The sequence below is a fragment of the Cyprinus carpio genome, chromosome A1 (assembly GCF_018340385.1).
Source record: "Cyprinus carpio isolate SPL01 chromosome A1, ASM1834038v1, whole genome shotgun sequence".
NCBI lineage: Eukaryota > Metazoa > Chordata > Actinopteri > Cypriniformes > Cyprinidae > Cyprinus > Cyprinus carpio.
The window spans coordinates 747,589-775,256 of record NC_056572.1 but is presented as its reverse complement, the minus strand read 5'-3'; the positions used below and the strand labels follow the sequence as shown (position 1 = coordinate 775,256).

At 37.0% G+C, this 27,668-nt stretch overlaps 1 protein-coding gene across 1 annotated transcript in view; it reads left to right on the top strand.

Moving 5' to 3' along the window:
• The first annotated feature begins 15,324 nt into the window (after positions 1–15,324).
• The window catches only part of ndst3 (N-deacetylase/N-sulfotransferase (heparan glucosaminyl) 3), a 51,763-nt gene continuing 39,419 nt past the window's right edge, over positions 15,325–27,668 (top strand). The window contains exons 1-2 of the mRNA XM_042776757.1: positions 15,325–15,671; positions 17,574–18,820. Of these exons, the coding sequence (XP_042632691.1) occupies positions 17,837–18,820 (984 nt within the window). The 5' untranslated portion in view covers positions 15,325–15,671; positions 17,574–17,836. The remainder of the gene's footprint in view (positions 15,672–17,573; positions 18,821–27,668) is intronic.

Below are 27,668 nucleotides of genomic sequence, written 5' to 3'. Positions count from 1 at the left end.
GGTTCCATGAAAAACCTTTAACATACTTTGAGCTACACAAAACTTTTACAACTTTTACAAACACAAAATGTTTTTTTATAGAGGAAAAGGGTTCAGGTTGTTTGGGGAACCAAAAGTCCTTTTGGGACCTTTATTTTTAGGTATTTTAAATATTTATGTATTTTTAGTTGCAGGTATAACAGTCTCTTAGCAAAATGATGCAAGCGTTGCTAGGAAAGAATGATTTAGTCTGCATTTAAACAGTACGATATGAAAGAAAATCTTTTTTCTTGTAATATGTGGATATTCATAAAAGGAAAAGCCTGCAGGATGCTCAGACTGAAGCCAAGATCCATCTGTATTTTTTACATTTTGCTCAATATGATGTGCTGATCAAATTTTCATGTAGCAATGTATTTTTAAGTCAATTTTATAAGCTCTGAGGATATTTTTAAAATTGCCAGATAGTTACATTTCAGCATCATGTACAGCCGGCTGGAATCAAATTCAGGCATACTATCATTTTTTGCTGTGAGGAGAGAGAAATGCAAAACTGCAAAATCAGCTCCAAGTCACACCAAGTAAGGAGTAAAGCAAGCTTACTGGTTTATTGAAAGTGAGACTCAAGCCTTCCTCTGGCTCAGCGTGGGATTCAGCCATAGTTTGATTTGAGATCCACCATCTGCTGTCTCTTTTGGTCTTTTTTGCCATTTTCAAAACTGTTGATAATATAAAATAACAGTTACTGTGTAAAACACACCTATCTCATGCAGAAATGATTTTTTTGTTGATTGCCTTGATATAAAATTTAATAGAGTGCATATTAATTCCTGCTATCCAGTACATTTTCTAACATCTAACATCTCAATATGGGTAAATACATTTTTTTTTTCTCAAGATGGCTACTTTTAAAAATGATTACGCATAAAAATGACTGCATACGTTAAATAAAAGAATCCTCACATATCATCAGCAAATCTTGCCATGGCTCAGCGATGTACTGCAAAGATCAAATATTATCATCATTTAATGGTAGATCTGATGACGAAGCTGTCGGTGAACAAAATATTGATGGTGATGAAGTAGTTTCTCAAAACGCACTTCCAAGTTCCAACAGATAACGAAATATGCTTTATTTTATTGCTTTGTGATTGTTATTAAAATATCAGGACAGTTTTATACTATTGGGGCAAAATATGAGCAAACTCTCTCACTGAGCAATGACTAGTTGTAGCTCGTTATTTCCATCCTGTTAGACATAATGTTCTTATCAAATCGAATGCATTTTTAACAAGTAGGTGTCAAAACTTGACCAGGGCATATTTCTAAAAATCTAGTCCACTCTTTTACAAATGGTAACAAAAAAAGAAAAAAAAAACTAAAAAAACTAAAAATACTGCATAACAGGAATTACTCATCTTGTATTGACTTTTTAACATTATATTATTGCCCAGAAAATTGTACAGACTCCAACTGAAATCATAAGGTGCTGGATGACTATTCTTGACGCTTGTACATTCTGTCTCCTCCCCACAATCCTTACAACTGAATGTTTGACCTAAACCTATTGTCAGACACTTTAAAGGAGGTGACTATGAGATTTTCCCCATCATGCCGAGTGGTGGGCAGCAGTATTGTGATTGGTTTCAAAATGGAAGTTGTTTCAAGGCCAATTAAGTAGCTACTGAAATTAATCTCTCTACAGCAGTTATAAATTAAAGTCCTTCACTGCTGGCCAAACACTGCTGCGGGGAATGAAGAAGAAAGAACTGGTGAAAATGAGAGGTCTGGAAGATGGAAGAAATAAAGGCCAACTTATTATAAAGGTGGTCTAGATGAAAGGAGAAAGAGAACACACAATCTGAAATATGGAAAAAGTGTATGATTATTTTGACAGAGATACACAAAATCTGAAAAGAAAGGTAATAGTGTGATGGAGATTCAGCTGTGTGTCTCTTTTAATTGTGACATTATTTTATAAATGTGTCTTTTTATCTTGTAGTGTAAAAAAGTCTTGCAATTTAATTATCAATTTGTGACTTTATTTCTCAGAATTGCAGCTTTATTTTTCTTAAATGTGACTATATCTCAAAGCTTGACTATAGCAAACTTTTTATCACAGTGTGACTTTGTTTTATAATACTACCTTTTTTTTAATCTCACAGTTACCTTTTTTATTTTCTACTCTCGGACAGGAACAGGCTTTTATAGAAAGCATTAGGCATTTAATACACATATAACACATATATATCATATATTTATTTCAATTATTTGCCAGTAAACTCTGGATCCCATTTCTGTGCTCCCTGGGATTTGAACCAACAACCTTTTGCACTGCTATTGCAATCCTTTACCACTGAGCCACAGAAATTCATGAACTTTTGAACATATGTTAAGTCAGTGTTTGAACTCTGGATCCCATTTCATGCTAAACAAAAACTGCACCACAACATAAACTTATCTTATGCATATATAAAGAAATACTAAGCAGATACAAGTGTTTTTGTTCCTCATTAGTAATGTCTCATCTCACCTAGAAAGCCACTGATGCCCTTTCAGTTAAAAAAATATGCATGACACCACTGCTTCCAGCCAAACCAATCAACCAGGCCTCACAGCACTACTCCAGTGTGTGTGTTTCCTGGTGCTTCGCATCTGACTTTTTCCACTTAAAAAGAGTGTGGTGTGTAACATTAGTTTTGTGTGTGTCTGCTTTGTTATAGCGGCAGGTGCTATGGGAAAGTCTTGGCCTCTGAGGAAAATAAAAACTCTGCAGGGATCCTAGTGAGAGCTGTGTGTGTGTGTGTGTGTGTGTGTGTGTGTGTGTGTGTGTGTGTGTGTGTGTGTGTGTGTGTGTGTGTGTGTGTGTGTGTGTGTGTGTGTGTGTGTGTGTGTGTGTGTGTGTGTGTGTGTGTGTGAAGGAGACTATTGTCTATTAATTTTCACCAGAGTGAATCTAATCTATTTTGCTGATTTTCTTTAAGATCCAGAAACACTCCCGCAGTCACACAGCATGAGTCAGGAGTGTAAACAATGCACATATGCTAATGTATAATAGTTAGTCAAAAACGTGTGGATGTCTTCCTGTGCATGAGTTCATCATGTATGTGTGTGAGTGTGGCGTGTAGCCCTTTTTTCCTGAAAGGCTTTGCAAGCCTCTGAGCTGAATGCTAACTGCCTTGCCTGGGGCTCAACAGGCTACTACAGCCTACACACAGACACACTCTTGCAGGGTTAAGCACTGGTGAAGCTCTAGAGCCCCACTTTCAAATATTTTGAAACAGAGGTTAGTGCATGTGTGCGTGCGTGCGTGCGTGCATGTGTGTGTGTTGGAAAGATGTGTATTTGTATCTGTAATCGAAACTGTTCACTTTGTATACATTTGTTTAATAACAGAAAAAAACTAGTAATAACTGATTATTTGATATTATTATATACAACTGCAAAATTCTCACACTCTCCAAAACAGCCCTTTCTCACACATGTTCTGTAGCACTGGGAAGTTCAAATCATTTTAGTGAATCAATTTGGACATGGTAATATGGTTCAAAAAATTATTCAGTGATTCACTTGAGTTTTGACAGATACACTACCATTGAAATGTTTGGGGTTGGTATGATTTTATGTTTTTGAAATAAGACCCTTATTCTCATCAAGGCTGAATTTATTTGGTCAAAAATACATTAAAAACAGTAATATTGTTAAAAAATAAAAACTGTTTTCTGTTTTATATATATATTAAAATGCAATGCAAAAAAATGGCCCTTACGCCAGTCTTCAGTCTCACATGATCCTTCAGAAATCATTCTAATATGCTGATTTGGTGCTTATGAAAAATTTCTTCTTATTATTAATGTTGAAAACAGTTGCTGCTTTATATTTATTGCGGATATTTTACCAAATTATTTGATAAATAGAAATTTTAAAAGAACAGAATTTGAGTATTGTGTTTATTATTGTTTGATATGCATTATTTACTCATTTGTTTCAATTATTATTTTATTATATTATTATTTTTTATTTTATTTTTATTATTTATTTATTTATTTATTGAAGCAGTTTATTAATATGCATCACAGTTATATAAATGGATATGTTTTCTTGTTTATAGGTGTGTGTGTGTGCGTGTGTGTGTGTGTGTGTGTGTGTGTGTGTGTGTGTGTGTGTGTGTGTGTGTGTGTGTGTGTGTGTGTATATATATATACGTATTTTTAATTTAATACTGTCACACTAAATGTGTAAACAGCTTCCCCAACACCGCTGTAAGTTTTCAAAAAAAAAAAAAAAGCAGTCTGGACATTCTGCAAAATTTCTCCTAAAGAAAGAGAATGATGTGAGTTTGGGGCAACCTGAGGGTGAGTCAATTATGGCCAAATTTTCATACAGTTATGACTCGTACAAAAGTCAAGAGAGAAAGCAAAAGTGGGATAGTTGGTGAAGAAGGGCTGATCAAAACTTATAAGAAAAAGTTGTGAGTTGTGTGTGTCGGCAGTTATACACCTACGTCCTCCTCACAAACATGGAGGAGGGGAGAGAGGGATGTGGTTTACCACAACAGCAACCGAAGTGACGATCTACCTTAACACACAGAAATACTCACATGTATGCGTACACATACACACACTCACACACACCATGTCAAACTCCCACGCAGCTCCACAACACTCACAGACACACGTGCTTTCTTCGACATGTTTACAGTTTAAGCCACAAGAACACTTGTGACTGACACACACTTTAACCATACGCTAATAACACAATAACCCCCTACACACACTATTACACAGCCACAAGGCAATTCATGAAACGATACGTCTGTGTTATCTCAGTGTTACTCCTCAGAGTTTTCAAGCAGCAGTTCACTATTAGATTAAAAAAGCCCTGTTTAAACGTCTCCCACACATACGTTTGTATTCTCAGCTATTTTTTTGCCCAGATTCTTTGTCATTTCTTTTGACTTGATATAATTACATTCTGCTCTCTGAATGGAAGGCGTTTTAAAAAGATACAACTCATCAAATTGTCATAGCAGTCACCCCAGATTATTTTTCTCAGTACAATATGAGGTGAATATTATGTCCTCTGTCAGATTTAAATGTCTAAGTGACTTTTTAAAAAACGTAATTTCAATGAAGTGCATGACAGTTTTGGAACTTTGGTGCTGTTTATATATTACTTATATTATAAGCATCATTGTGAGTCAATATTTCTGTTTGGAAAAAGCTGTAGAGTTATGAAAGGTTGTTACTTGGGAGATGAGGCCCTTCGGTACGACAATAGTGATGACAAAACACTCTCAAGAGACCTGTGTTAATGTCATTGACGTAATTACTGACAAAAATGTTTGTTGACAGTTGTGTTTTTAGATTTCATCTGCAATAACAAAGAAGAGATTAAAAATATGCATCATTATGATAACAATTTATTAATCTTGACAACAGTATGATAAGAAAAAAATACTGTGTTTGTATGTATGTATTTTATTTCTTTTTTAGTTCAAAGAAATTAAAATTTTTATTCAGATAGAATTGCTGTTATTCTGAACGTTCTATTAATTTTGCTGTTTCATTGATAATGAGAAGAAATATTTCTTGAGCACCAAATCAGCACATTACAACGATTTCTGAATGGACACATGAAACTTAAGACTGGAATAATGGCTGCTGAAATGTAAAAAAAATAAAATATATTAAAATAGAAAATAAATTAATTTAAATTGTTATAATAGTTTTCAGTCTAATATGGTTAGAAATCTGAAGAAAAGACAATTCTTTCAAAAAACATAAAAAAAAAAAATCTTCCAACTTTCCGGATATTTAAAACTTTTGATAAAAGGTCCTTTTATTAAATGCACATTTTAATATATTAGAATATCTGGTTACAATTTGACCCTAATTTTGCACATTATCTAATTTTATTGTCTTAATAAAGATGGAATTTTCAGTTGAGATACAATAGACTAATATGAATAAATATGACACAACATAATTTTGATTATGATAAAAGGACATTATCATCAAAGATTGAGTAAAATATATATCACTGCATTTAAGACAATGGTGCTCAGATATACAAGCTTGAGAAACTACAAAATCACTGGTCGATTCTGATTTTACTGCTTTGGGTCTTTGAGATGAAACGTTTACTTTATGCTGAGAAAACATTTCGCTGTCACGGGTACTTAATAAATCAGTTATCAGATCCCAAATATGCGATTACTGCCTGAGCCCACCGTGTCATCATATTCATATTACTGCACTCAGCAAAAGAGCAGGTGCCAAAAGTAAAGTGGTTTGGCCAGAGTGATGGAGAGAGACAGAGACAAGGAGGGAGGTGGAAGGGAGAAAGATGGAGGAAAAAAAGAAGTAAAACAGGAGAGACAATGTGAGGCGGGAGAGAGAGAGAGGAAGGAAGAGAGAGAAAGAGAGATGACTTGTATTGGCAGTGAAAAACGTGTCCAGAATGATCATATCTCAGTGACAGGGAAGCTACTCAGCAGAAGTGGGGAGTGTGTAAATGATCTGCCCCTGGACACACACACATACACATACACACTGACCTTGCTCAGTCATAGGAAGAAAAAAAAAACACTTGAGTTACGATGTGAAATTAAAGGCGATCTACTGCACCTTTCAGTCATAAATCACCATGTAATTACTAGAGTCCATCGATCGCTATCTCCTCGCTCTGCCTCCTCTCTACGTCTCTCTCACCCTCGATTCTTCCATCATTTGCTCATTTTTGCCTCCCTTTGTCTCATCTCTTTCATTTAATCTTTTACAGTCTGCCCTCTCTCTCTCTCTCTCTCTCTCTCTCTCTGGATGTATCTATCAGTGGGGCTGAAGTGAAGAGGTGGGTGTAGGCTGAGAGAAGATGAGCACTTCTCTTCCTCAAGCAGTGAAGCTCTGCTTTGGTTGTCGAATAATGAATAAGGCCCTGACGTTGCCAGAGGAAAACACGCTGTTATTATCGACAGCCTCGGCCACCACCTTTAACTTTGTTACCGTAACTCTATCAAACAATAAAGCAGTCAAGGTGCATTCAACACTTCAAACACAAAAAAAATTACTAAATCACACATAAATTATGCACAAGTATCACACTTAAAGGAACAGTTCACCTAAAAATTAAACTCAGTCATCGTTTACTTTCCCTCATGTTGTTCCACACCTATATGACTTACTTTCTTCTATGGAGCACAAAATACTTATTTTGAAAAAAATGTCAGTTTAGTTTAGTTAGTTAGTCCATACAGTAAAAGTCAAAGTACTCCAGAAGACAAAAAGGTTTGAATGAGTACATGACAACCTCATTTTTTTATTTTTGGGTGAACAATTACTCTAAGCATTAACAAGAGTGCTGTTGTATTTATTATCAGACTCATTGGAGAAATGTGCCTCTACCAACATTTTTGCACAACTCCAAAAACAAACCTATACATACAGTTCACTGCAGTTTCCAACTGAAATTAACACTAATGGCTGTAAAATAACAATGTTTATTCCTCTACACAGATGTTATGATTACAACAGCAGATTATTGATCCAAAATACTTATTTTTGTATGGTTCCTTGCACATTATGACCTCAAAATGCTTTTACCGTAGTTCATGATTTGTAAACTTTTCTGACACAGTAAAATTGCTTGGTAGCCCACCTGATACAGTGCTGTACTTGCAATGCAGAGCATTCAGGTATGACTTGTAGTCACAATTAACTACCAGATGAGACTACATTTTTTTTAATTATTTGGCCTAAACACCAATTGATATGTCTGGCCGAAATCCAAAAAAGCTCACCATCCAAATAACAGCATTCCTGCAGTAAAGCATGGAGGTTGTGATATCCTGTTAGGAGGGTGTTTCTCTGCAGCAGGGACTGGAGCACTTATCAGGATAGAAGGAAAAATGGATGGGGCAAAATACTGTCAAATTCTTGAGGAAAATCTGCTGACCAATGGGAAGAAGGTTTACCTTCCAACACGACAATGACCCAAAGCACACAGCAAAACTGAGCACACAGTGGTTGAAGGAGAAAAAGGAGAATGTCCTTGAATGGCCTAGTCAGAGTTCAGACTTAAACCCCACTGTAAATCTGTGGAATGACTTGAACACTTTAAAACTAACATTAACAGATTCACATATATTTTTTTTTCAGATTGAACTGAAAGAAAAACTTATTAGACATTTTAACTTTGAAGGTGTTGAGACACATGCAAGAAAGCAGGAATATCATTTTGCATAAATGTCATCACAGGCACTTTTTCCAGTGAGCCTGGGTGGGTATATAAAATATAGCAAAGTAGCATCATGCTAAGACTAAAAGCTGTACGATGTATTTTCCCCTCCCCTTTCAAAATGTTTCCCCGCCAGGGTTCTCTCTACTCAATGCTCAAAGTCTCTTTCAAGGTGAGTCAGTTCACTCTCTGGCCATTTTGGGAAAACACTTATTGTAGCTCAGTCATGCAAGTACATCTCCTCTCTAACAGAACTGAAAATACCAAATTCTTAAGAAACTGCATGCCAAACTTAAATTCCAAATCAGTTAGAAAATCTTCTGTATCATCCGCACCATAAGGATGCGCTGTTTTTACATGTATTTAGCTTTGATTTGAAATAAAACAGTGTATCCTTGTGGCTCGGATGATACAGAAGAGCATACACAGCATATGTTGATATGGAGAGACACAGAGGAGACCGTTGACAAAGGAATTATTGAAGAAAGTCGTTATTTTTGTTTTCTTCGCTTACAAAAAGTGTTCCCGTTGCTTCATATAACCCAGATTGCACGTCTGATGTCAGATGGAGTATTCTGATGACGACTTTCATACCTTTTCTGGACCTTGACACTGTTATTTACTTGGCAGTCTATGGGACAGTCTCAAGCCTCCAGGTTTTCATCCAAAATATCTTAAATTGTATTCCGAAGACGAACGGAGCATTTATGGGTTTGGAACAACATGGGGGTAAGTGATTAATGACAAAATTTTCATTTTGGGGTGGAGTATTCCTTTAAAACAAAAATGTAAATCTGGATGTATGAGTCTGTAAGTAGGTGAGTGAGAACAAACCGTTATGTGTGTGTGTGTGTGTGTGTGTGTGTGTGTGTGTGTGTGTGTGTGTGTGTGTGTGTGTGTGTGTGTGTGTGTGTGTGATTACTGTCTGTGTGCAAGGTTCCTGACACCACGGCAACTGAAACTGCTAAAAACTTACACTCGCCCTCACCAACTGAAAAGAAATATGACAAGTGTGAAAGAATTTGCATTGCTTTTGTGATACTAAAACACATAGTTCAGTGTTGAAATGTCTAATTAAATGTCTGATTGTTGATAAATACTTTTGTAATATGTCAGAATAGTTAAACTCTGCGTTCCCTGTGAAATTTTCCCGACACAAAAGGTTTTCTTTCAGGTGACAATAGGTCAACCTAATGTGCTCATTCTCATCTGTTACTTGGTAGGTGGATATGTGCAGTTGTGGTTACTTTGATTCAGTTAGACTGAAACTGATCAATAAAGAAAGTCATTTCAGAAGTCTTGTAGGCACTGATTAACTGAAAATGTGTGTGTTTGTGTGTGTGTGTGTGCCTATTGTTCTGGCCTGAGGAAAGGTTTATAAAATAAGAGGTACAATGTGATGCAAGTACTCTATAAGCAGGCTACACAGCTTTTAAGGACAGAATTGCTGTTTTCGTTATAATTTAGAGCATTTTAGATGAAAGCACAATTGTTTCCTTAGGGTTTCTGTGTCTTATAATAATTGTTATTTTAACTGACCAATGTCCTAAAAAATTATTTTATTATTAAAAACATTGCATATATGATCATTTCAGTTTAGTCAACACTAAACGTTATTAGAATTATTTAGAAATGGATGCAGCATAAAGTATTGATGATAGAAAGTATCTTCTTGTGAAGACAAAGTATCTTCCTGTGTGACTAACTCAGGCAAAAATGGAACATATAAAATGTACCGTATTTGCTGTCAAAACTGAAATGGAAATGCACTTTGTCTTGATTGTTTCAAACCAGTTTTTGTTTTGTTTTTTTCTAAATGTTTTCAAAAACTTGTATTTGTGTAGTCTTGCATGCAGTAAGTGCTTTTATTTTTACTTGACTAGATTCTGTTTGAATAGAATGAGTCAGTTCTTTGTCCAATAGTACAAAACTATACTGCTCATAGTGTCTTTACATCTGGAAAAGTCCTGTTTTCACCTGACACTGACTAAGATTATACATTGTGAAGTTTTAATATAACCTTCTGTTCCAATTAAACTGAGCTGAAGTACAGAAACCTTACCAAGCAGTTAAAAATAGCTAATCAATTCAGACATGGTACATACATAACTCTAGGCTTTCATCTGCATTGGTCTGAGGTTCTCAGTGATGTGTAATGCTGAGGAAAATCATGGTCTGTTCGTTTCAGTTCAAATTCTGCATCCATAACCTTAATTCTTAAAGATGTCTTAAGTGTATTAGCAATGGAACTTTAAACAGCTCTGGATCATTTCTGCAGCATCATTCAGATTGGCAAAAATCCCTAATGTACCTCGATAAAGCTATCGGTTAGCATTCTCAGTTGTTTCAATGGGAGTTGCTTAGCTGTTGCATTCAGCCCCAACAGTATGCAGCCTTGGATACTGCTGTATTATTTTATTTTAGCATAGCATAGCACGTACAATGTTGCTTCTAAAAGCCAGGATTTTTTCTAATATTTTTTAGAGTAAACTGTAAACAGTATTTTCTTAGTAAAATATCTTTATCAAAATAATTAAATAAGCATATTTAGAAAAATATTAACACATTAAAAAAATATTGTTTAAAATGATAATGTTCCAATCACAACAAAATGTTTTCATACAAATAGAAATCATGACTTTTTTTATTCATATATTTTTTTTATTTTATAAAATATATATTTATATATTTTATATTTTAATGTTGCTTCCAAATGCTACTTAAGTGTCAAATATCTTAACGGAAATAAATGAACAAGCATAACAAAATTCAACAAAAAATGTTTATATATGATATAAACATTTTGATTCAATGTGTAATAATTTCCAGTAAATAACCAGATGTTTTTTTTTTTAGATTCGTATATCACTCATGTTTATTTTATTTTATTTTATTTTATTTTATTTTATTTTAAGGATTATTCTAAAATGTTTTGAAAATTTTCGCTTAAATTTAAGGGTCACTGAATGTTTTTAAAATGCCTTTTCAGGAAATGTACCGACAAATGGCTCACTCATCTCTGTACATTAAACTGGGATTAGATAAAGTACTTTAATATTAAAAAGATTTCAGCTTTGTTGTAAACTTTCCCCCAACAAAAAGTTTTTTTTTTTTTATCTAGGTTAATCTACATCTATTAAAGACCGATTTAATGTGGTTGTCAAGGATGCCTGAAGAACACTCAAAAACGTTAAGAGAACGTTTTCCAGATAAGCCTGGCTGATTTGCTGATTGAAAATGATGTGTTTCTGCTGACAGGCTGCTTGAAGTATGGTTGTTGGCTGTCATAGAGATGCTATCTCTTCACCAATCAAAGTGCAGGTAGGGGATGACAGGGAATTTATCTCTGTGTTTGAGCTCTATATCTCATGGCCTCAATTACAGCATAGAGTGTTAAGCCTTCATTCAGAACAGTGTGTATGTATGTGCGTATGTTTTTGATGGTGTAAAAGAAGAAGAAAGACATGAATCAACAGCAATACCCTGACAGCAAGCAGGGGGTTTTGAAGCCTTGATAGTGAGATCACACAGTAGTGATGTGCTTGAGTGTGTGTGTGTGTGTGTGTGTGTGTTTTTTTTTTTTTTTTTTTTTTTTTTTTTTTTTTTTTTTTTTCAGCACGTGTGTGTGTGTGTGTGTGTGTGTGTGTGTGTGTCAGTGAAACAGAGACTGGAAAAGAAAGCTACAACATACTTAAAATGTGATACTAAAATTTCCACTTTAAAATTATTGTTAGTATGCATAAAAATGAACCCCCGTCTGATCTGCATCATTTTAAATGGAGGTTGCCAGGAGGGGAAAAAAAATAATTTTGTTAATTAATATTTGTCTTTATTTTCATTGAAAACTTTAGAAACAAAATTATGTAATAAAAATGTTTGTTCCCAGAGAATGTTAGTGCATAGTTATGTTTCTAACCCAATTATAAAATAGTCTCTCAAGCTTTCACTAAATTTTGTTAAAAATGCCAGAAACATGATTCAGTAAATACTATCCAAAACGGAGTCTTAATATATATTATATACACTTTTTTTTTTCTTCTTAAATGACGCATTTTGGATCAACTCTGCATCGGGTCTGATTAGAAGAGGACCGTATTGAGCCCCCCTCGCATGGCCCAGGAAAATGTTCCTGGTTTTCCCCAACTTACAAGTGAAATATTACAGAGACATTTACCCTTTAAAAAACAGCTGACAACAGCATGAATTTCCATGCTGGTTTATGCTGTTTAATTCTGGTTTGGTGCTGGTCTAGCTGGTTCGCCAGCAGCCTTTCTGCTTGATCAAGGTTTTTTGCTGATTTAGCGATTGAGGTAGCCTTCTGTGGGACAAACATCACATCATTATTCAGTGCTTGAGGACAAGTATTCAAAAACACAACATGTGACGGTGCCCAGCTATGCTAGTCTTTTTTAGTATATCATTAGTCTTATACATTTAATTAAACATCTTTGTTTGAATTATGTTGATCTAATTGTACTAGAAAAATTCTGCTTGAGAAGTACAACAATGAAACTTTTTCTTTAGTTTAGAGTTTAGTAGGAAGTATATTAAACATGTAAATGTTTTCTTTGGGGGGTGGGGGGGTTCATAGTTTCCTATAATTTTATTTTCTTTATGTGGGGGATGGTTTCGATAAGTATTGGTCCTATTGGGTTTAAATCTAAACAGCTGACTTGAGTGCAACACAATGGATCCATAGACAACTGAGGAGCCTCAATTAGAATAACAAATACGAGCTGGGCTTCCCCTGTCACACAGACACAATACACACTCATCACACACACAGTTACCCTCTTACACACTGCACACACACATAGACATTCAGAGTATTCTCTCTGTCTCTCTCACTTGCAATTTTCACACACATATTCCCTTCTGTCCTTCTCACATACACCTCCTCTCTCTCTTTTTTTACTTTCTTCAGACTCTATAGGGAAGAAAACAATAGGTAGTAAATAATCAAATTAAATGCATGTTTTAGCAGAGAACTGCTGGAAGCTTTCAGCCCCATTAGCTACAGAAAGGAAGGAGGGAGAGGGAAGAAAGGGAAGGAATGGACAGGGAGGGAAACATGGATGGAGAGGAGTGAAGGGAGAGCAAGAGGAAGGAGAGCTGAACGCTTGCCAGACCATCACATTTGGCCTAAATGAGCCATGCACTAATGCTGCTTCTTCAGAGTATCTAAGAACTGTGTGTGTGTGTGTGTGTGTGTGTGTGTGTGTGTGTGTGTGAGTGTGAATGTGTGTGTGTGAGAGAGTGTGTGTCTGTGTATGAGTGAGTGTGTGTGTAAGAGTGTGTGTGTGTGTGTGTGTGTGTGTGAGAGAGAGAGAGAGAGAGAGAGAGAGAGAGAGAGAGAGATTCTTTGGCTCCTGTCTAGCTCATCAGACTTGCAGGCCACCCAACAGAAGCTCTCATTTTGCTTTAAATAGCTGTTTAACTTTGAGTGTGTATATGTGTTTGCATGTCCATAGTAAGTTCTGGTTTGTTCTAATCAAATCATGAATTGTGCAGTACTCATGTTTGTTATACTGCATTGTTAACATGTCTCTCATGACCTCCTAATTTGTATTGTAAATTTTAAAACCCTCTAACAATCAACCAAAACTGCACCTCCTTCATCCTGTGTAAAATCACATCAATCTCTTTATCCCAGATGTAGTTAATTCTGCAGTACAGTTTGGTCCACGCTGCCTTTAGCATTTCCGCAGCAGTCAGCACTGTCCTGTTCCATTTTGATTTAAACCGTCAAACAGTTTTGATTTACGAAAAGCAGAACAGAAAAAAACCTACTCATGGAAACCAGACTGAGTGCTTTCAGTGTGCATTGGAATTAAATGCTAAAAGAAATATGGTGTTACAGTTTAAGTATCTAGAACTTGGGGGAAACACAACCTGTCTTTTTAACAAATATATTATTATTTTTCATTCACATCTGCCCCATAGCCCTCCTTGTTGTGGCTATGACTAATCGTGGAATTTTATTATTGGGAATGTTATTAAAGTCTGGAATAAAAGGAATGTAAAGCAAACAAGCATGCTTGTTGAGGAAAGTGAAATGGTCCAATTATACGCCACCACACTGGCATAAATCCACCAGGGGCAATGTGTTTGTCTGAGAAATATTATGGATCATACTTTTTTTTTTACATTTGAGTTGTTTGCTATATTACATACATACATACATACATAAAACTGGCAGCTGTAACAAGCATTACAAGATGAGACTAGTTTCTGTATGTCATTTGACTGATATAATGTCAATAAATCAACATCTTTCGGATACTAAAATATGTTACTGTACTGATAATAACACAGGCCGTACAAAAGAACAGTGGCTTAAAATTCAAATTTTGCCTCTTCTGAAACGCAAAACACCATCATGGTGACACACATAACAACAAAGTATAAACACAAAGCATAAATATATGCATTTAGCATAAACACTCTATTTTCCATAATTGATTTAAAAATATGTTATAACGTTTATAAAAAAAATCCAGTCAAATGTGATGGTTCATGAAGGGAATTCTGGGAAACATAATTTTTACAATATTTTACCATAAATGCCTGAAATATAAGTGACACATTCTCTATAATTATAAGGTAATCATTTCTTTATTTTTATTTTTTTACAATATTTATCTGACAAATTTAACAATATTTTAACAATATTTTACATTATAATATTTTAAATTATAAATTACATGTGTTGTCTTTTAAAATACAATAACATTTTACAGTATGGTATGGTAACTTTTTTTTTTTTTTTTTACAAATACTAAGTAACGCAAATTTGTATAATTTATAATGTGGTATTATTTTTGCGGAACTGCTTGTACGTGTACATGATTAATTTTAATAATACTACCATACTGTTATTACAAAAACATGAATAAATTAGGAATTAATTAATAATTTGCGATACCATAATATATAAATTTAAAAAAATAGTAGCCTATAAGCGTTTGTCTCACTTTCCATATAAAATCGTACCGCTTATCATACCATTACATTACATAGGCTACCAAAAAAAAAAAAAAAGTGCCAATCACTCAGCATCTCTCTCTCTCTCTCTCTCTCTCTCTCTCTCTCTCTCTCTGTAGGTGAGCTAAAGCGCAGAGAGCGGCAGCGGCACTACTCAGTCACTGGTGACACTGGAGAGGAGTCGTATATCTCAGCGATCCTCTCTGGGTATTCTCTTCAGTTCGTCTTTTGAGCGCTTCTTCTGTCTCCAGTCCTGTCTCCCCCCGCGCGCTCCTCTAATCCGTGTCGCAGCGAGAGAAAGGGAGAAAGGGGAAGAGGGCGCGGAGAGAATAGCGAACCGGTCCCCGCATCATTCCAGATGGCTGCCTCTGAATCAGTGGATGAGATTGGGCTCTCGGGTTCAGAGCCGTAAGGAGCTGGTGTTCCGGAGAGAGGCGGCTTCCCGCTCAGCAGTGCCTCAGGTTCGGTTTAAGGTAAGGTCTCGTCGGCTGGAGTGCAGCTTATTTTGAGTTGGGTTTAGTGTTGTAACTTTGTGCCGAATGGGGTGCTGAACGTCTTTTTGCGCGAGAGATTTAGAGATGCGCTGTGCTGGAATGTCACGGTATCTGACCGGAGATGCTGCGCGTTTAATTTTACTCGCGTTGCCTTTTATGGTCTTTTACTTTATTATCATTTCATCATATTTCATCAGTTCTTTAAGCGTGACTGATAACGGTCTCCGGTTTAGTTTTTGAAGAACCAAATACCGATAACACAAGCACATGTGTATTTTTGTTTGTCACCATTGCATATCAGTGTCTTGGGCTAAGTATTTGCAACATTTTTATTTTAAATTTTTTATTATTATTTATTTTCTAGCTTACAGAGCATCATGACTTTTGTTCGCCTTTTGTTTGTTTCTTTTTTATTAAATGTTAGACTTTCATTTTCCCTTTTTGGTTGAGACATTGCCTCAGGTTATTATTTGCGTAAAATTGTTAATATTAAACAGCAACTGTTTTTAGGTTTTTATCCAACATTTCCTAATGCATTTATTCTGCTGAACATGATAGGACCGAGCCAAGAAATGTATGAGATACAATATTATTATTAATGTAAGTTAAAATAAGCAAAAGCTCTCGTCCTTTGCGATGTTTCCCAGCTCAAAGAATGCGCCGCCTCGCGGGGAAACACGCACACACTCGCGCGCGCACACACGTTGGTTTGATTATTTCAGTAAGGACAACTCACAGACGCTGTGTTTTTATAAGGAGGTGGTGATATTTACTAAACCTAACCCGTACATATGTCTGCTGACGTCAGATATCAAAATATGATTTGGTCGATTTATGAGCCTTTTAAATCGTGAGCACCACTTCAAATGTTTCACTGTGCTTTTAAAAGTACTAGCAAGTATTAGGCTGATCTGCACGTTGCACAGCTTGTAGACTGCACTAAACTCCCTGATTATTCAGTTTTCAATAAACATGGTAGAATAGTCAAGTATTAATACACAGTCCAAAAAGAATCACTTGTGATTTTAAATAGCGTGTCATGTAAATGTAAACTGCTAGAATGTCAAAATCTCTAATCCACTCTCTAAGTAAATCTTTATCTCAGTTAAAATGCAGAAGGACACTGTTTTGGTAATCTCAGTTTTCTCATGTTATGAAATTCATCCCGCACCTTGATCTCACATTCCCACCTTCTTGAATCCCCCTGTGATGTTCTCGCACAACGCTGTAATCTGTTATTTCGATCTTGTTTAATTCATGTTTCTTTAATTACGTACTCCAATATCACACCAACCGTGACATGCACATAGTCACACACACATAAACAGAGAGTGCACAAGTGCACTGCCTACTAAATGTATTAGTTTAGAAAGAGTCATTGCATTTAATGAGAATATATCCCATAATTTATTTTCTCACAAACCGTCCTCAATGTATTTGCCCAAACCTGTGTTAGGCTGTCTAAAAGAGGAAAAAGAAAGTGTACACTTTAGCCGCCATCTCTTTTTCTGCAGAAGCAACTTTGAAGACAAAATGCGGTCGAGCAGATTACCTAATGCACAGAAAGTACATGTGTGACAGTTGATTCCCATTAGACAAATGATGAATTTCTCCCTTAGAGCCACCCTTTGGCTCCAATTGGCTCATCCTCCAACTTCCTATTTATATGCGACCAATCACACACTCCTCCCGGGAAGTGTTGGCCACAGCTGGTGAAGTGTTGATTGAAAACAACCTGAAGGCTGACGGCCCCTCAAGAGCATCCATACACACGCTTGATGAACACTTCTGTGACAGAAAAACACACACACAGACACACATGTCTCAGAGATGCTGAAAGTTATGCTAAAACATTGTCTTCTGAACCTGTCTTCTCTCCAGGTTTGTTGGGGGTCAGGAGAAATCTCAGGACATGGAGGGTCGCTAGTTGGACGCGTATTCATTTTGGGAACAGAAGGTTGAGCATTGTGCCACATTTTCAACTCTTCAGTGGCCTGTCTTGGGAGCGAATTTGGCAGTTTTGTGAGATGGTCACATGACTGCAGCACGATTACCAAAAAAGCCAATTCGCAGCTTTAGCCCGCCTCAGCAAACAATCAGAGATTCCCACCCACACTAAATCCCACACATGTGTGCCGTTTGCCATGAATCTGGCCACCAAGCTGCGGAGGAATCTGAGGAGGCTGGTCATCCTCCTCGCCACCTTCTGTATGGTCAGCGTATTAGTCTCCGCCTACTACCTTTACACAGGCTCCACCCAAGAACTGGACCTCGCGGATCGTGCCGTAGGTCTAGACTGTGCCGACCTCCGGGCGCTCCCTTTCCGACAGTCAGAGCCTCGGACACCTAAACCGATCAATCCGTCACGTAAGGATCCGGTGGTGTTGGTATTTATAGAGAGTCAGTATTCTCAGCTGGGACAGGACATCATCGCCATTCTAGAATCCAACCAATTCCGTTACCATGCCGAAATTGCACCGGGAAAAGGTGACATCCCACCTCTAACGCATAAAGGCCGTGGACGCTATGCACTGGTCATCTACGAGAACCTTCTCAAGTATGTTGGTATGGACACATGGAACCGTGACCTGCTGGATAAATACTGTGCCGAATACAGTGTTGGCATCATTGCCTTTCACCGTGCAAGTGAAAACTCCCAGCCTGCACTGCAGCTGAGGGGTTTCCCTCTGACATTGCGAACAAATGTTGCACTTCGAGACTGCTGCGTAAACCCCCGCTCACCTCTGCTTTACGTAACACGTGCGGAAGTGGATCGAGACCATTTACCAGGAGAGGACTGGACTGTGTTTCAGTTCAACCATTCCACGTATGAACCAGTCCTGTTGGCAAAAACACGGCCCAGTGAGAGTGGGGCAGTCCAGGTGATCCCAGGTCCCCAGGGTCTCCATGCTACCGTCGTGCAGGACTTGGGCCTGTATGATGGGGTGCAGCGTGTGCTATTTGGACATGGGCTGAGCTACTGGTTACACAGACTTATACTAGTGGATGCCATCGCTTATCTCACAGGCAAGAAGCTGTCACGGTCTCTGGAACGGTACATCCTGGTTGACATAGATGATATTTTCGTGGGGAAGAAAGGGACGAGAATGAATGTGAATGACGTGAAGGTAAGATAATTGGTTGAAGAGTATGTGTTAGTTTTAAAATATAAAAAAAAGTTAAATAAAAATGCATTTTCTAAATCTATAATAATTAGCACATTTAAATGGTGTCATGATACAATGCATCAACAGAGACATTCTACATTCTACACACACATCTACCATAAAATTATTTCCAATCTGTTCCAACTAATCAGTAAAGACAAAACAAAGACTGCTAGCTGAGCTCTAATTAGCTGTGTGGGATTTTGGAAGCAGCATTTGGTTGATATTTAGTCTGAGTTTCACTTCGCAGGTGTTCACGTCTGAATTACTAAATGTGAATGTTTTTGTGTGGACAAGAAGGGGATGCTGTGTGTGTGTGTCACTAAATTGGAGTGGGTGTTTGAGTTGGCCTCAGTCAGTATAAAGAGGCTATTTAGAGGGACAAGAGCAGTAAAATGGTGTTCATTCTCTCTTTCACACACTCATTCATAATCTCGTTCCCACGTTTGGCCCCTCTCTGAGGCTGTTCAACAGATTGAAGGGCCGTTCACACTCCATTGTGAGATGACTTCACGACTTCCAGAGCTTTCAGTTTCAAGTGCATGCACACGAGTGTATATAAATTAATGTGGGCATTATGCAACAATTAGAAATTGATACACTGATAGAAGAGAGTCAAATATGTAAAAGAACCGTTCACCTAAAAATGAAAATTTGGATTTTGTTCCAAACCTGTATGATGTTATTTACTTATTTTTTGGGGGAGTGTAAGGTAAATTCAGATAGTTTGTAGTGAACTGTCAAAGAACAGAAAACCATAAAAGTACTCGATACAACTTCTACTAGTCTTCTCAAGCTAGGCTTTTGTGAAAAACAGACTATAATGAAATTAATGAAAACTGAATGAATACACAGTTCAGTACAATGGCAGTACTTTGTGACTCAATTTAACTCTTAAAGCATTTAAATAGTGTCACCGAAAAGTAAATGCATAATTTCCCAAATGCTCCAAATGGTTTTGGTGAAAAGCAACTCAATATTTAAGTAAGTGTACAGTAAAATTGTGGCGGCCGCCATTGATCTGCTGTGCGCCATGCATCATGACACTCTCCCGTCCAGTAGGTGGCAGAAATGCAACATGCTTTTTCTACTTCTGCTGTTTTGATGGCAGGGCCTGTCCCAAATCCCACATTTGCATTCTTGGCCACTTAATAGCATGTGCATGTGACAGGAAGTAGGTGCGCAAAACTCTAAATAGTTTAGCGCACACTAAATCTGAAGCTAAGCGTATTCCATCATCCATCACATTAAGGAAACCCAAAATTGTAAGATGTTGAGAAAAACTTTGCAGGGTAAGTTAATTTAATTCAGTATAAATTTGTGTAAAAACGTAAAGTGTTGCACATTTTATTGGTGCAAAGATGCGTGTGTATTTTGTAAAATGTTTGCAGCCGCTTTTTATCACTTCTTTGCACCACAATTAAATTGTGTCATTCACAAGGACTACTGATCAGAAATTTTGAAGTTTATTTTAAAGTGCAAAGTATTACATATACAAAGTCTGTAAATAAAGCTTTTTAAAAACTTGCAAGTGGGATTAACCAAGTGGTTAATTTGAAGGAAATAAGTAGATAAGTGCAAGTGTGGGTATTGGGACAGACGCGCAGTTGTCAAATGGAGCACAATGTTGGCCGCCATGATTTTACTGTAACTTTTTTGGGTGAACTACTCCTGCCTTCTACAGAGTCGCATGCCCTCTTTTTTTGTTGTCTTAACTAAAATATAGTACACACATCTTTTATGAAATGCATTAATTAATCATTTTATTTTAATCATTTTACTAACAGTTTCCATACCATATCTCTTCTGTCTGACTAATCAGAAACTTTAGTCACTTGTTATGCAGTTTTACAACATTTAAACTGATGTACTGAGAAGTACCAATTTGGTTACAGTATATTCATATTTTTGTAGTGTGTCCATGAATATTTAATTAGAGTGATTATAAATGAGGTGCCTAACATTCACACATTTTTGAACCCATGGCACGTTCTTCATGGTTCGACCGTATGGGTCATTTTCTTGTTAACTGTCCCTCGGTTTCAAACAAACAGACTCTATAAACAGTGTGATACCATTATACCTAGCTTTGGTGTACATTTAATTTCCCAATCTAATGTTCTCTGAGAAAGGTTAGTGGCGAAGCACGTGACACCTCCCCAGATGTTGCTAGCTAAGAATGTGCACTATCAAATTCTTCCCGATTGGTCTGAGCTAATTTAGACCTGGCAAATGAGCCAGCGGTAAGATGGAGGTTCTGGAGGGGGTGCTCAGGGAGAGAATTAGAGCTAGTCGCTCTGGAGCATGGCTGGAAATGTCAGCGGAAAATTCCCGGAGGATTCTGGGGAAAACAAGGCGTGTAGTGATGGAGGAGAGAAGTGGGAAGGCTTTGATCCACCAGCCATTGTTTTTAGGCATTGTTACTGCTGGTTATAGAGAAGCCTCTGACTGTTTACGGCTGGCTGTCAGAATCCAGAACAGGTGCGTGTGTTTGTGCCTGTGTGAGGAAAGGCCGATACTAAGCCAGTGGAATGAAATGGAAGATAACAGCTAATCAATGGAAACCCATGGTTCTCAACTGCTGGGTTGCGACCCGAAAATGGGACACAAGTCTGTTCTGATAGAGTCAGGAGTGAAAAAACTGTGCTAAATACTAAAAATTAATCTATATAATCACAAATAGTTAGACTAATGACCTTATAAGTGAGGGGAAAAAACATCCATGTATTGGTTCATTCTCATAAACTAGGTAAAAAAGATAAAAACAAAATACATCCAGAATGTGTTAAATATGTGTTCACTTAAATTGAATATAAACATAGTTTTTGGATATTTGTTCTGGGTCCTAAAGCAAAACCAGTTGAGAGCCACTAGTTTGTAAAATATCGCCGAAATTCTTGGTCTCCATTAGATTACTGTAGCAGATACTTTTTGACTTTTGTTAGAATAGGCTTTTGCCATGTATTTGTTGAGAGTATAAAGATGAGAGAGAGAAAACAGGAGCGAGGGCGAGAGAGAAAGGAACCCTGTGTGCTCTAGATGTAGGTGTTGTAGATTAGAATGTCACTCTTAGTGACTGGTTGCCATATCTCCCATCAGCCCATGGGGCAGGCTGAAAAAACAGGGGACACCAGTGATAAATGACTCGATGCACACTTGCAAACACTCAAAAAACACAAATGGGATTAACCTTCACTTTACGTGGATGTATGTGTGGATTCCCCAAGCAGAGATTCTGCTGAAATTGCAGTTGAAGTGACCTTGTGTTGGTGATTGTGTAACTGGGCATTTCAGCACAACTGAGTGTATATGAAACTTCGATTTTGTATGGTTGTATGCCGGGCCGTCGCTAGTGTGGTGAAAAGTGGTGACAATTATAGGGGCCCACAGCGACTGCCCGAGACCAGCATGAAATACACTCCGGATAGTTGATTGGCCAATGCTATGCATCATCATTTAAGCTTATCATTTGCACATGTTTTTATTTAAACCTTGCCAATTAAAACATTCAAGAGATTTTAACGCATTTATACACAATGCGAAATAATTCAGCTGAGTACTTGTGTGCTGTGTTCGGTGCGCACGCAGAGAGCTGCGTCTCTCAGACGCACTGACACCAAATTGAGTTCTCCTTTGCTTCTTCTTGCAATTGAATGAACAAATACACCTCATCAATTTAAACATTCAAGCACAAAAAGATGTGAAAGAGCTTAATTCAGCACCTGCGCAAACAGAGAGCCATGTCTCACAGCCCTTGAACACAGAATTATTAAAAAAAACTTCTTCCTATTTAACAAACAAATACAAACAAAATAAAAACAAAAAACATGTCTATCAAGGTATCTTCAAAAAACTGTTAGTCATGTCTTAAGAAAGAAATCAGATGTGTACCATTATATTGGATGCCTTGTCTCTTGTCTCTTAAAGTGGCCTTTTAATTATTTTAATTAATTATCTTTGCTGAATAAAAGTATTAATTGCTTTAAAAAACACCCCGCTGACCCCAAACATTTTAATAGTTGTGTGAATTGCCACATATTTTATGATTATTTTTACTGTTCACCTTTTCAAAAACAGTTTTGACAGTCACTGGCTTTGTGGTTTTGTATGCTTGCATAATTCAACATCAAGCGTTGATAGCATTAATGCTTATTTATATCAAGTATGGTGCTGAAAGCAAAATCAACAAATAAAAAAGACTAAAAACGGCTATCATCTGCTCAGCTGACACTTATTTCCTGTTAGCTTTAGTTCATTTAGGTGACTCAGACTGTCCATTTCAGTGAAGAGGTTCAATGTTTCATTTTCACCATCACTCAAAAATGTTCACTGAAGTCCCTGAGTAGATTTTCTTATGTATTCAAATACTATAACAGGTTATTGTTGTGGAAAACCATGGAATGACTTCATTATTTTTAACTGGATTTTGATTGTATTTGACATCTTGAATGAATTCTAATTGGCTACAAAGGCTGTTTGGTTGAAATGTTGGCTTCTCTGAAACAAATCACTATTTTCATTACAAAGCAAATGCATAAATATTAAGATGTTACTGTTAACAATATCTTGCAGCCCTAATACACTTAACATTAGTTCCGTGTGTGTGTGTGTGTGTGTGTGTGTGTGTGTGTGTGTGTGTGTGTGTGTGTGTGTGTGTGTGTGTGTGTGTGTGTGTGTGTGTGTGTGTGTGTGTGTGAGAGAGAGAGAGAGAGAGAGAGAGAGAGAGAGAGAGAGAGTCTGCATGGTTAGTATGATTCTTGGCTTTGAAACAGCATATAGATGAGGATTAAAGACAAAGCTGCCACTTCTTCAACTGCACACTGACTTCAGCATGTACTGTAAAACAGAATCACAGTGAACAGAATCACAATATCAAAGCTATACCTGCACACATACAGTCAGAGAGCAGAATCAAAGTGACTCCTGAAGCCTCCCTCTCACACGCCAGCTCATACATACACACAAATATGGGTTAGAAAACAAGGGAAATGAGAGAGAAGAACAGAACAGCCACTCATTTCCGTCACAGACACTTCAGAAGAGAGAAAAAGTGATTTAAAAGGAGTTAAAGAAATAGTTTACCCAAAAAAGGAAAAATAAATACTGAAAATGAACTCACCATCAGGCCATCCAAGATGTAGATGAGTTTGTTTCTTCATCAGAACATATTTGTAGAAATTTAGCATTACATCACTTGCTCACCAGTGGATCTTCTGCAGTGAATGGGTGCCGCCAGAATGAGAGTCCAAACAGCTGATAAAAACATCACAATAATCCACAAGTAATCCACACCACTCCAATCCATCAGTCTTGTGAAGTGAAAAGCTGCGTGTTTGTAAGAGACAAATCCATCATCCATTGGTGAGCAAGGGTTCTAATGCTAAATTTCTCAATGTAAATGTAAAGCTTCTGTACCATCTGCCTTTAATTTGATTAAGGGCAGATGTTTCTGATGTGCATCAGTCTTTACAAACTGTTGCACAGAGAAAAGAAAAAAGAAAAAAGTGGAAAATATGTATGGATTTACAGTAATCGCACATTCTGGCCTGAAGTGCTCATTGAATCAACCGGTACCTTGTTAACATGACTTCTCTTCCCTGTGGACTGATAAAACCCCCTGTGAGCCTTTACTCCCAGAAGTTGTCAGATTAGGCTTTGCCAGATTGAGCAAGTGCTTTCCAGTTTTGGGTGCAATATGCGTCTGACTGTGGGCGGTTCATGCTGTCTGTGAATAAGACTAGCTTAAACGTAGAAGTAACAATTCTTGGATATAGTTATGCTTCATATTTAATTGTATTTGTTCAGTGATGAATTCTGATGTTTTGACTCATTTTGAGAAAAATGTACTACAATGGCTGGAGCCAATGATGGAGAGAAGGTGAAGGAAGTGGGAATAATATTTTCTTTTGCCATTTTTCTTCTCTCCTTTTTTTGCCTTCGCACAGACCGTGTGGCGCAATTGTACTTTGGGTGACCTGATTCTAGATACATATTGTGGTTCTTTTCAGTCCCATCCCCTCTTTCCCACTTTGCTTCCTGTCCAATCTAATTAGTCCAATCTAAAAAATGGCAAAAAAAGGGCAAAAAATGAGTGCACACACCAATTTAAACATCCACTTATTTCTTAGACTACATTTCTGTCCCAAATTCAGTGGCAATTTCTCTTTTCTTGTGTGTATTTTGTTAGGTAAACAGACTCTGCTCTAGGTCAGAGATTTTGTATTTTGTACACCCTGTCCAATCTTAATTGTGTAGTGTGCTCTTCGCTTTTCTAACAAGACGACAGACTGAAAGAATGTTGTATAATGCGAGCAGTGCAGTGATTTTGGTAGTTTGAAAGTCATGTGAACCTGACACTGTTAGAGCAGACTGAAACTGAAGCATCAGTCTGATGTTAAATCTGAGCTTCAGGAGGTCAAATACAGACCAATCAGAGAAAAACTCACACACCATACCTATTTTCAGAAAATATTGATCCAATGATATTTCTTCTCTGAGTAAGATGGAGCTGGTGTATGTGTGTTTCCATTAAAGGGCTACGGAGGTTGCTAAGCAGCTGTCTTCATTTTCAGCTGCACACTCACGTCAACAACACACTCACACATGCGTGTCCTCTCGCACTTGACACATTATGAGATGTGTTGGGGAAGCTACTTGCCAAGCTGCATATAATTTAAAGTATAGACAAGCTACCGTTTAGAAAAATTGTTTACAGATAACAAAAAGTAGCTAACTACATTGAAGATGGGGCAATGCTATCTTTAACTTACATAATTATCACATATGACTCAATTAAAAAGACCTTTATTTAGCATGTTTAACAATATATAATCAATTAGGGCATCAACCTTAGTATATTAATACGTTACACATAAATTTACACAAGTTCTGAACTTGTAATTTGAAAACAATGATTTACGAATATTATTCATTATAAATAATGAATATTTAACTGATTTTTTGATATTGCTATATAAAAGAAGATGTGCAATTCCAGTTGAATCCACTGCATCTCAGCTCAGGTGGAGTGTTTTCTGTTGCAGCAATAAAACTTCCTTTAAAATCATTCATCCACCTACATATGTGAACTCAATATAATAGTAAGAGCATCAGAAGAGTCTTGTCCATTCATACTGAGAGGGCACGTGCCTCTTCAGATTTCTGAGCCAAGTGGATTTTGAATGCAGCTTCCAAAGGCTAAAAACTATATTTTCATTTTTGATAAGTAATTTTCTTGTTTATTGTAGCTTCAAAAAGTATGCAGAGTAGCTGATTTTTTTGAAAAATGCTATCACTTATCCACCTATATGTTCAATTGAAAATCATATGTCAGATCTTGAAGGACATGCATGTAATCACTGTATGTAGTATGGGTGTAATGGTACACAAAAATGATGAAGTCATGGTTTGATGTGTTTTTGGTACAGTAGAAAGAAAAAATTGTTTGCTTGTTTGTTTGTTTTAAACAAAAATTTGCTGAACAGACTATGCCTTTGTTAAAAAAAAAAAAATGTCATTGCTGCTGCAAAACACTCTTCGTACTGCAGTTTATGGTGCTTTGCTAAATGGGGGAAGAAATGTAAAGTGAAAAATATTTTAGGAAAAAAGTATATTTTAGTCTGAATTATTGCGCTCCCATTCTGTTGCATTCCATCAGTTTGATATCCCTGGATAGTACTATTGCTGACATCAATAAATGTAAAGAAAAGAAAAAAAATATATAATAAACTACTGTTCAGACTATAGTCACATGAAATCATACAGTCAAGTGTTTTTGTAGCTTTTACTTTTCAATATGCTTAAGTGTACAAATTTTTTTTAGAAAAACTTATAATAAACTATTCTACTTTTTGAACCCCCATGCAACCCCTTGAGGAAGACCACTTTTGGTCCCACAGCCAGCAGCCCAATATCACACACAACCCAACAGGATCTAGATGGCTCCGTATCCCACTGTATTCTTCTGCCCCTCATGACATCAGTATTTAACATGTTGTGTATATAACAGTGTTATCAACAATAAAAAATGCACAAACACACACACATTCACAAAACAGACATAAAAGTAGTATTTTTCCTCCAAAATGAGGCTTCACTGAGGTAAATTAATAGGCATGTTTATGCACATGCTTTTTTTTCTCATGGCCTCAGGAATAAGCAATGATTTCATGTCCAATAAGTATTACATGTGGAGCCTTTCCCAGTTCCCCTGGTGCACACACACACACACACACACACACACACACACGTACACATATGCACATAGTCTGCCTTTGAAAAGCAGATTTTATCCGCAACAGACCGTGTTGAGCTTTGGCTTCAGAAAGTCATTAAACACAAACCTAACATGAAATATCTGGGGTAAGCTAGATGGATGGATGGAGGACGGACAGATGGATAGATGGATAGATAGATAGATAGATAGATAGATAGATAGATAGATAGATAGATAGATAGATAGATAGATAGATAGATAGATAGATAGATAGATAGATAGATAGATAGATAGATAGGTAGAGATTAGTTGGTTTGTCAGTTCAATATTTAAGGAACATGTTGCTAACAAAACTCTAGAAATGGCTGTCTCTGTCTTTCTTTGTCCCTCTCTCTCTGTCGTTCTCTGGGGGCATGTTCGTCTTCTTGCCTGCCCAGATGTCTTCAGCTATTTGTCAGCATTTCAACAGGTCCCCTCCTCCTTCCCTCCACCACTTCCACTCTTTTTTCCCTCCTTCCCTCTCTCTCTCTATCTCTCCCCTGTGAGGAATCGATCAGTGCTTTCAGGTCATTAACATGCATCTCTGTCACTCTA